The sequence below is a fragment of the Dermochelys coriacea genome, chromosome 1 (genome assembly GCF_009764565.3).
Source record: "Dermochelys coriacea isolate rDerCor1 chromosome 1, rDerCor1.pri.v4, whole genome shotgun sequence".
Lineage (NCBI taxonomy): Eukaryota > Metazoa > Chordata > Testudines > Dermochelyidae > Dermochelys > Dermochelys coriacea.
In genome coordinates, this window is record NC_050068.2 from 294679943 (window position 1) to 294691506 (window position 11564).

General features: G+C 38.8%; 1 protein-coding gene across 1 annotated transcript in view; it reads left to right on the forward strand.

Moving 5' to 3' along the window:
• Positions 1-10836, forward strand: part of LRIG3 (leucine rich repeats and immunoglobulin like domains 3) — a 47137-nt gene extending 36301 nt beyond the window's left edge. Inside the window, exons 13-19 of the mRNA XM_038379284.2 lie at positions 2210-2530; positions 3205-3486; positions 4900-5352; positions 5587-5745; positions 7078-7221; positions 7304-7594; positions 10116-10836. Coding sequence (XP_038235212.1) covers positions 2210-2530; positions 3205-3486; positions 4900-5352; positions 5587-5745; positions 7078-7221; positions 7304-7594; positions 10116-10363 — 1898 coding nt within the window. The 3' untranslated portion in view covers positions 10364-10836. The remainder of the gene's footprint in view (positions 1-2209; positions 2531-3204; positions 3487-4899; positions 5353-5586; positions 5746-7077; positions 7222-7303; positions 7595-10115) is intronic.
• Positions 10837-11564: the final 728 nt, after the last annotated feature.

Consider the following 11564-nt stretch of genomic DNA (forward strand, 5'->3'; position numbering starts at 1 on the left):
TAAATCTTTAAAATGCAGCAATCACAATGTCTCTAGATATGTGTTCATAAAAAGACACAAAATTAACACATTAATTGCATGAGATTATTAATAATAGGAATAAAGAGACCCCTTTTCACATGTCAGATAAAAGTCAGGATAAACGGAAGGGGTTTTTTTTTACTGTGCCTAGAAGGTTGATAAACTTGGCCTTTATTGGACCAGGAAAAAGAAGAAAGGGCAAAGAAATGAATCTTTTAGTACGTTGCTGTCCTGCTTGTCATGTGAAAGCACACAGATGAAATCTTAACTTGGAGGGCAAGGCCAGTGGAGTTGGTGATTGAGGCTGTTGAAATGGAGATGCATTTGTACCATTGGCCTACACTTTCAACATCCAGCTCTTAAGTCTAAAGTTGCAACACATTGTGGCCCCTGTAATTTATGGCATTTATGTGTCTGCTCTATCTGTTCTGTAATATTATTTTCTTAAAATTGTATGAATTTCTGGTGATGAACTAAAAGGAAAGTTATTGTTGCAGTGTCCTTTCCCTGAATACAACTTCCAAATTGAATAGAGGCCACCTTGTTTGTCTCCGTAGCATATTTGTTAAATTAATGTCTCAGTGGGAAAAGGTGCATTTCTGCCGTGCTTAGTATTCTATCAAGGTGTGCTTCTTTCTTCTCCTTTTGTATGTTTCAGATAGAATGATTACACATCTGAAGAAATGCTCCTTACACAACAAGTTATTTTCTTTAACTTCAGAATGATGTACGCTTTGTATGTTAATTTAAAATCTTCAGTGCCAAGTTGGAATTTTGAAAACAGAGGAAAAACATTTAAAATTTGTTAATGGAATGGACATGGGATGAGTGGTCCATTATAGTATAGCTCAAACATGGCCAAATTGATGTACTTCACACTTTCTAAAATTATGCCTTTCAAGATGAAAGAAAGCATGAATAAATTCAGGCCAAAAGTAAACTTTTGAGAAAACTGTTCACAATTAAAAATAGGTGCAGAAGTGACCTGTATTAACTGCTTAATTATACAATAGTCTTACTATAGCGATTTTGTAACCTAATACAACACGCTTAATAGCTGTCTCTTTTTTCCATTGCTGATAAGTCAAGTGCTGAAGTTAATGGCTTGAAGAAGATGAGAAATATCCTTCACGGATTTTATTTTAAAGTGTAGTTCTACTCTGAAAATGGGCTATGTGAAAATGGGAGAATCTTACTCAACAGATCAGTACCTTTTGTATATTGTATCACATCTGCTTATTTTAGTGCCTTCCCTCCCCCAAACAAATGTTTTTAATACTTTTAACGTCTGTTAGCAGAGCATAGACAGCACAGCCACAAGAGAATGAGCTGCATCCTATTCCACCTCTCACATTATCAGTATAAACATTTTAGTATGTTTTGGTAAATTATACTGATGCAAAACCACTGAATGCAATGTGGTGACGTAGACGTCACCAAGGACTAATTTGGCTTGTGGAACTTATTATAGGTATGATGCACAAGAAAGAAATAACCCAGCAAGACTCTCAGATCCCAGGTTGCATTTGCAGGATTGGCTGTAGAACACATTTTTACTTGTAAAATTAAGCACGTTTTTACCTGTAAATAATTGAAGGACAATAAACATGGAATCCCACAAAATACAATTAAGTGCACACTTGATCATTGTATAGTATGCTTAGCAGATTTTCAGTACTGCTGCATTTGAAAATGGGAGCAAAGGACTGCAAATCATTGGAACCACAACTTCTGTGTGTGGGTTGGGGGAGAACCCTGGAGTGTCTGACAATCTCTGGTGGCAGAAAGAACGATGTTTTAATGAAGAAAAACTTATTGCAGCCTTAGGTGTAGAAAAAAGGAGTCTTGGCTTCATGACTGACAGTCAAAGTAGCTTTTACAGATGTTAAACTGTAGTTCTCTCCTTTTTATATATAAACAGCACATAGTCTGCTTGAGATGTGCTTTCTCTTCACTAAGAGAGGGCTTAGCATAGTAAACTCATAAATATGACATCTTTAAATGCATGGAGATAAATGAAATCTAAAACTAAACCACTGTATCTCTGCTTTATAAATACTTGTCTGATTTCTCTCAAACCTATAAAACAAGGCTTACAAAATCTTTTTCTAAGAAGAGTCCTGGGGACCCGGGTATTATCCTCTTTTCATCAGTGTCACAATTTTTTCCCCTTTGCCCATCTTTACAGATGATTTTCCTAAACCACAAATCACTGTCCAGCCAGAAACTCAGTCAGCAATCAAAGGCTCCAATTTGAGTTTCATATGTTCGGCAGCCAGCAGCAGTGACTCCCCTATGACTTTTGCATGGAAAAAGGACAATGAATTACTGCATGATGCTGAAATGGAGAATTATGCACATCTCCGGGCACAGGGCGGTGAAGTGATGGAATACACTACCATACTTCGGCTACGCAATGTTGAATTCAGCAACGAAGGAAAATACCAGTGTGTTATTTCAAATCACTTTGGTTCATCCTACTCTGTCAAAGCCAAGCTCACAGTTAACAGTAAGCATCCTGTTTTACCTGTGCATTTGAAGAGGAAATCGGTGTAAAGCAAATTACAATATACAGTTTTCTTTTCCCACTGCATTATTTTTAGAAAATGCTTTATATCCTAATTTCAGCTCATGAAAACATGCTGCTTCCAAGATATGTTTGTTTTGTTAAAGTTACACCTAAAGGGCCCAACCAGAATCTGTCCCTATTGTGTGAGGTGCTGTACAAACACAGTTAAGAAACACTCCCTGTCCTGAACAGCTTGCAATCTAAATAGACTAAGGAAAGGATAGGAAAGGGAAGAACTCCTGTCCACCTCTTACAGGGGACAACAACCTTCTCTACTGAGGTACACAGACTGTGACTTGGCAGAGGTCAACTCTGCTGCAGGCTTCCTGAATGAGGATGAAACCCACATCTCCTGATTTAAACATAAGACCATCTTTTCTCTAGCTACAAGTTTTGGTCTTGTGAAGTTTTTTTCTGGACCTTCATGCACCAGATCCTATCTGCAAAGCCTTGCACATCGCTGTTGTTGAAACTGGTATAAGTGTAACACTTGCTGGAGTTGGGTGTACTGAAATTAAGAAAATATTGTGCAAAGGAGGAAAAATAATTTGCCCCAAAATTGGAAACAAACCTACTTGTATCTGGTTAAACTTTTTGTTTTGTTTTTGCTTTAGTGCTGCCTTCATTTACAAAGATGCCCATGGACCTAACCATCCGTGCTGGGGCAACGGCAAGATTAGAATGTGCTGCAGTTGGTCATCCAGTACCGCAGATTGCTTGGCAGAAAGATGGTGGCACAGACTTTCCCGCAGCACGCAAGAGACGTATGCATGTCATGCCTGAGGATGATGTGTTCTTTATTGTTGATGTAAAAATTGAGGACACTGGAGTTTATAGCTGTACAGCTCAAAACACTGCTGGGAGCATTTCAGCTAATGCAACACTGACAGTATTAGGTGAGAAACTGTCGATATGTAATGATATAAGTCTTTTCTATTGAAGTGGTGTGACAAGTTTTGCCATACTTTTAAATGTTACTTAATAAAATGTGTTATAGGGCTTAATAGGGAGATGTATCAATTCACTACTAATGCGTGCTTTTGGAGGCATGTGTTTAGCTGAAAAATGTCTTTTCAGATGAGTTCTGTGGTAATGTATTTCCTGAACTCATCATTTGTGAATCAATGGCCATTGGTTAGAAATCCATACTTATAATTTTTAACACACAATCATTGTTCTAATAAATAATAGTTACATTTTCCATTTAAATGCATAGTTTAAAATAGTAATGATTTAGTATACACAGAGAAAGGAGGAGGTTGCTGGGATATTTTCCTGAGAAATTTAGTAATAGAAAAAAGGAAGAAGTGATTGATTTTTTTTTTTTTTTAAATTCAGAGTTGGCATCTCCACTAATAATATATTCTAGAGAACACTATGCTAATCTGTAACCTATTTCCTAGGGTTTTTTTCTTTTGTAGGGCTAGTGAGCATCTAGTTGTGATCATTAAATGAGCTGATGCCAATCTTTTAGCTCCGGCTCCTGGAATGTGTCTCCCCTTCTCCCCCACCAGTGGAATAACTATAAGTATAATTAGGCCTTAATGATACTTTCAATTTAGTTAAATCATTTTCCAAAACTGTTAGCTACCTCAGTGTTTGTGTAGAAATTTGCTTCTAGAATGGAGCTTGGCAACACCCTAGATATCTTGTCTTGAACATTTTGGGGTGATTGCAAAGAACATGTGTATTTAGCAGATGCATAACTGTGTAGTCATTTGCCTAACACCGGGGTGGCCAACCTGTGGCTCCGGAGCCGCATGTGGCTCTTCAGAAGTTAATATGAGGCTCCTTGCATAGGTGCTGACTCCGGGGTTGGAGCTACAGGTGCCAACTTTCCACTGCTCAACCCCAGGCCCTGCCTCCATTCCAGCCCTTACCCCAACGCCCCCGCCCCTTCCTGCCTTCTCCCCCAGCATGCTGCACCCTTTCTCCTCCCCCCTCCATCCCAGAGCCTATTGCAAAACAACTGAGTGCGACGGACAGGAGGGAGGGGGAGGTGCTGATCTGGTGGGACTGCTGGCGGGCAGGAGGTGCCTGGGGAGAGGGGGAGGGACTGTGTGATGGGGGCTGCTGATGTATTACTGTGGCTCTTTGGTAAATTCTGCCACCTTCTCCGGCTCAGGTTGGCCATCCCGGTCTAAAATATGCCATCTTTCTAAGGGTTAATGTTTAGAAAAACACAAATGTTAGAAATTTTGTGATTTTAATATTACCCCAACTCGTTTGTTTTGTTTTGTTTTTCTGTGGATTTGGTTGGAACCACCTATGCTTTCTTATAAAGGTAATTTAGAAATTTTTTTTTCTAGAAACACCATCATTTTTGCGGCCCTTGCTAGACCGAACAGTAACAAAAGGTGAAACTGCAGTCTTGCAATGCATTGCTGGTGGTAGCCCTCAGCCTCGATTGAACTGGACTAAGGATGACAGCCCGTTGGTGGTAACAGAAAGGCACTTCTTTGCTGCAGGCAACCAGTTACTAATTATTGTGGACACAGACATTGAAGATGCTGGGAAATACACTTGTGAAATGTCTAATACGCTTGGAACAGAGAGAGGCAACATTCGTCTAAATGTAATTCCCACTCCCACTTGTGATTCTCCTCAAAACATTGCTCCATCATTGGATGATGATGGATGGGCCACAGTCGGCGTAGTGATCATAGCAGTGGTTTGCTGTGTGGTGGGCACTTCCCTTGTGTGGGTGGTCATCATATACCACACAAGGAGAAGAAATGAAGATTGCAGCATCACAAATACAGGTGTGTAAACTGGAGCTTGGCAGTGCAAAGGAGTCCTCAAGTGTGTTTGTGGTTGTTCTCCAGTAACTTTCTTCCAGAAAGGTTTGTGTGTTGACTCAAATTCAGAAGGGTGAATCATTTGTTGCCTTCAACATGTTGCTGGCTGGTTTAAAAATATTTCAAAGAAGCCTAAAATATACTGATGGTTTTATGCATATTTCTCCCCCCCCCCCCCCCCCCCCGCTTAAATTACAGATGAGACCAACTTGCCTGCTGACATTCCAAGTTACCTGTCATCCCAGGGAACATTAGCTGAAAGGCAGGATGGGTATGGGTCATCAGAAAATGGAAGTAATCATCAGTTCATAACTTCTTCAATGGGGGGATATTTTTTACAGCAAAGAGATAATAATGGTAAATACTTGGCACTGTTTTGGTTACTAGAAATCAGACACTACAATTCATTACGTTAGTTAGTTAGGAAGACAATGACAGAGTGAAGCATCTTTATTGGTTACCATGTAGGCCCTCTGACTGACTTACTGATTGCTTCAACCATTAAAATAATATTTGAAGCTGAGATTTTACTATGAAATACAGGAATGAGAAATGCTTGTGCTGATAACAGAAACTTGGTTTTACTGATCTACTTGAGGTATATTGAAGAAGCTTCCCTATGTAGACAAGGCCGTATGTCAAGTGTGTATTTAAACTGATTATACTTACACCAAAACAAGATGAGTCTACACAGGAACTCTACGAGTGTTAGAGTACCTTTTTTGTTGTTAAAAAGAAAAGGAGTACTTGTGGCACCTTAGAGACTAACAAATTTAATTACATGAAGTTGACAGATTTCCACTCTATACAGCTAAATTCAGTGCCTTGCATAATAACAGGTTTCAGAGTAGCAGCCGTGTTAGTCTGTATTCGCAAAAAGAAAAGGAGTACTTGTGGCACCTTAGAGACTAACAAATTTAATTACATGAAGTTGACAGATTTCCCTAAGGTGCCACAAGTACTCCTTTTCTTTTTGCGAATACAGACTAACACGGCTGCTACTCTGAAACCTGTTTTTTGTTGTTGTTTCAGTTATGTCTCTTGGAAAGATAACTTAAGCTATATCCCTCCTCTTCCCCCAAAAGCACTCTTTTATACAGGAATAGGAGTGTCCATAGGGGGCATTATATTGTTTTACTATATGATTTAACCAATGAAACTTTCCCATGTAAGCAAGACCTTAATTTTTGAAAGCATCTCAAAATGATCATTGTGTTTTAGAGGAGTAATCTACTCTGTAACACTTGATGACTTGTAGCCATTATTTGGACTTCAGTATTCAGAGCAGAATCTTTTGTTGCAAATGAACTCATTGCGTGATTTTATTTATTTATTTATTTATTTATTTATTTATTTATTTTAAATGAAATCCTGGCTCTTCTGGTATTTATTTTTTATACTCCTAGAAGATAAGCAGGCCAACAGAGAGGTGACATACTGAGAAATCTTGACATCGTCATTCTGGAGAGGGTTAGAGCTAAGCTGTAGCAGCCTTATAAATCTGTTTAGCTGAACTCTTGCAAACTCCTGCCCCTCCAGGAAAAGTGTGCTTAAATTCCATTGTGGGTTTCATTGCTGTAGTTGCTTTATTTGCAGAAGAACAAAACTCCACTAGTAAAACTAGTTGTGTAGGATGAAGCCTAGGAAAAAGGAGTCTGTTAGCTGATACATCATGTCTTTATTTTTAAGGCATTTGTCATCTAGATAATGACAGTGAAACAGACCTGGAGGTTGTTACAGATCCATTCTTATGCCACTATCTGGGGACTTCAGGGACTGTGTATTTAAAAGGGAATGCTTATGGCTCTGACGCTTTTGAAGCATACCATACAAGTAAGTCAAGTAAATATTTTAGTCCTGTTTCACTCTTGCCTTATAAGATTCCTAGTAATACTGATTTCTCCTTTTTATTAAGGCTGCAGCCCTGACCAAAGAACAGTGTGCATGGACCCATGTGACTCTAGTTACTTAAAGAAAAAAGAATGCTATCCATATCCACTTGGAACATTATCACATTCACCAGAAGATCCCTTTGACCTGTATGTTGGCAACATTGGAATGCAGGCTACAAGTAGCAAATTGCTTAACTCTACTTACATGCCAAGTGAAGGAATTGGAGTGAAAAGCTTGACTCTAAACTCCGACATTTTTGATTTGAACAGAAATCAGGAACCATCCTCTATTACCACTAATAGCACTTTCATGGGTATGTTTCAGCTACTGCATTTCTTAAAGCTACAAACATCATTTGTATACACATGTTCCTTATGACTTGCAGGTACTAGAAAACATGTTTATCCTTTTGTCAGAACAGTAGTTCAGGGTTTTACTCGGTGATTGCTTATATGATTGTTGCATATTGTGAGAAACGTAACTAAAAGCTGGTCACATAAGTAGCCTAACTTTTTTTTTTCAGAGAAACTGAGCACATGGAGTTGCCACTGAGTTCAGTGGGATACTACAGTTTATATACTGTTTGAAAATTTTGGCAATTTAACCAATGAAATTTTCCCGTGTAAGCAAGACCTTAGTTTGTGAAAGCTAACTTTAGTATTCCCTCTTTTCCTCCATTGTTTATGTACTGCCAGGAGCATGCAGGACACTTCATACTCAGACAAGGCCTCTGAATAGACAGTGCACCAACATTTGCGGGGCTCAAAGGCAGGGCCAGCTGTAGGTTTTTTGCCACCCCAAGTTCCGATAGTGCAACTACCCAAGCAACAATATAAAAAAAAAAAGGGATGGTCAGAATGGTGCTCCTGGAATTCTGCCTCCCCAAGCACATGCTTGCTTTGCTGGTGCCTAGAGCTGGTCCTGCTCAAAGGAGAAACCAAAAGCAGTGTGACTATATGGTGAAGTTATGAATAACCCTTTAGTTTCTTGATTATTATTTTTTTGATGGATTTAAAAAAAAGATTCCGTACATTATAAAATGTATTTTACTATACAAGGGGAATAACTTCTGCATGTATTGCTTAGTTGATAACATCACAGTTTCTGGGTAACAGCCCCTGTATTCCCCCTCCATGGTCCCTCAAGGGCACACTCGTAAGGTTTTCTGCTCCTAGCTGTCACCTTTCTTGGGTGAAGACCCACACGTGTCTCCCTCCTGACTGGAGTTTTAAGGCTTCACATCTCCCTGCCTTGCACTATGATATTCCCAGCAAGCCAGTCTGCTTAAAGACTAGTGCCTGAGCTTTGGCTTTTTTTCCAGTGGCTATGAAAAGTGTATTGCCAAAGGTTACAAGCTATCACACAGCTCTTTCTAAGCAAGCACACTTTTTCTTAAGATAAAAGCATTACAAAAAATAAAAATAATAATAAAACAATAAACAGATTTAAACACACACTTAGCATACCAGGAATCACCCATCAATCTTATAGGGCCCTAGTAGGCTAGTGTCTTTCCAGCCCTTCCATGAGGGCCTCCCTTTGTCCATTTGCTGCATCAGAAAGAAGCCATAAGTCAGTTTAGGCTCATCCTTTTATATCAAAAGCTCTTCCTTTGTTTCCTAGCGTCTGGAAAACCCAGCATGAACTGGTATATACAAACCACCCCAGGGGATGGAGCATCTCTGGAGTAGTTTAGTCTCAGTGACTCACCTTAATCATCCCCCACTGTTTTTAGTTCCTGTTGTAGCCAAGGTAACCCTCCCCCATGGAGTAGAACACAATCATGCATGAACAGTTCACAACTGTAATACAAGAGAGTGCGCTTTTTAGGACCATCTGTCTCAAGCAGCATTCAGTTACCTCTCAAAAGACCTGAGTTTGGGAATGACTTAAGATAGACCCTTCTTCGGTAAAATGCAACTGATTACAACCCTACTTCAAACCTGCCATATGTTTTTAAAGGTCTACATAGCATAACTTATTGAAGCCAAGTGTCACTAGGAGCCACTTTTTGGGGGGTGGTATGTGTAAGTGTGGTACCTTAATCAACAGATCTATGCCATGTGTCAGTCATATCTAATTACATTTTCTGTCTGTGAAGAAAGTGAAGACTTTCAGTATAATGGTGTAAGCTATGGAGCCTCCACATGGAAAAGGGAGAAGAGAAAATGTAGTATTTTCTGGCTAGTGCATCAACAGAATTGTTTAATGAAGATTCAGTTGAATGCCAAATTCTACTTGGCTTACTCCTATGCTAGCCAGCTGAGAGCAAATGGGGTATAAATGAAGGCAGCATTTCACTGGCAGGATCTTTGTTACTGATGTGTGACACAAGCCAGAAAGAACACTGTCTGACGTTCAGATTGCAGGCTGTGTAGTTCAGTCTAGCTAAACAGAGTGAATGTTTGAGTCACTTTTCAAAGTACACCAATCCAAAAAGCATGTTGAAGAGATTGTTCTTGGTTATGCATTAGAATGTCTTTGTGACTTGTTTTCAGGTTTTTGTTTGTATTTTGTGTTTGAGAATGAGGAAATTCATGAAAACATAAACAAGGAAATTAAAGGGGATGGGTTCTTCTGAATGGTTATCAACCAAGTTATTTACTTTGGAAACACTTTTAACAACTCATCTAAGAGTTTTAAATGGGTACATATGAGTATAGAGGGCTTTTTTTTCTTTTGGGTGGGGAATAATAGTATGACTTAAACAAAGCCAAATCTCATTTCAGAGAACTTGAGCTGTGTCCTTTGCTTGTATTCTCGTGTACAGCTGTTGGTAAGACATAGAGCTGTTAACACCAGCATTTCTTTCCTTACAAATTTCTATCTTGCAGGAACATTTGGAAAGTCTCTATGGAGGCCTCAACTAGACTCTTTTTCAAGCTGTATGCAGCCAGCAAGTTGTCAACCCAAAATCTTCCATAGTAATAATCCTCAAGCCTCATTGGACTTTGACTCAGAGGCAGAGGAAGATGGAAAGGACAGGACGGTTTCTCATGAGGAAAACAGCATTTGTACTTACAAACAGGCCTTTGAAAACTTTAGGACTCCTACTTTCCAGTCTAGTGACCTGAATACATAGCTGCTTTTGGACTGGCCATTGATAGATGGAACCAAAGGAAATATTTTTGACATACTACCTCAATGTGGAGCTTTATTTAAAAGGGGAGGGGGAATCCATGTTTTTAATGGAGCTATGAAATCAGAAAGAATGAATATGTTTTTATACAGATAAAACATAATTGCCAAAATGTTATAAAATTTTATACAGGGAATACATTCCTTAGAGAAGTACTATATTTCTAATTATTTTATAGCTTTGTTTTATGCAAATGGTATCTCTTGTAAATTAATGATGTAAATAATACTATGTATATTTCCTGTCAGACTTCATTTTATTGAAATGAATACTAAAGCATCCTAAACTTTTACCAATATCTGTACCTTTTTATGAATGGACGTTCCCTGCTGTTTGCAGGTACGATGCATCTTATTTGCACATCACTTTTAATAAAATATGCTGCCTTGTGGTCTTGAGACACAATAGAGTATGAAGAATGCAAGATGGAGGTATGTTAGAAATTGAAAATATATGTTGTGTATATAACCCTCTGGCCCTTACCTCATCGGTTTGTCTAAAATGTAAAGCATATGAATTTACTATATTAGATACCTGCTGCCCTTAGAAGTAGTTCTGGTCATGCAGCTTCCCCAAATTGTCCCACACAAGACTGGCTGTATAGTCAGCTGGCTAGCCATGTGTGCATACAGATGACTTGAATGTACACATCTGGTGGTGGATATGCAGATTGGACACACACATACACAGCAAGCAACTTAGTTTAAAAAAAATAAAAAATCAGGCCCTAGACGTTTGCCTGGTAGTATCATTCTCCTCTAAATGGCTTGAAGATTAAATATTTCCCAAATATTCAGTGCAAGTCAGAGTCTGTGTTTTCCCCTATGTTTTCTCGCCTGCTCCCCCAGTCACTTCCACCACAGCATAAAAAGGTAAGCAACGTACAAGATAATTCTTCTTTGCTTTAACTTCTGCTGCTTTTCAATTTTTGTCTGCTCTCTTCTCCATATAGATAAATGTGAACTGTACTTCATTCCTCACTCAAGTTGAGCAGTTGCTGTAAGTTTAAATTCTTGCTAGATTAAATTTAAATTGAGGATCCCAATATTATTAGCCACCCTATACCAAAGAAAGACACTTACTATGTGATGGCAATTAAGACTAAATGAGAATTTTCCCTTTTGTTTTCCTTGATACTGATATC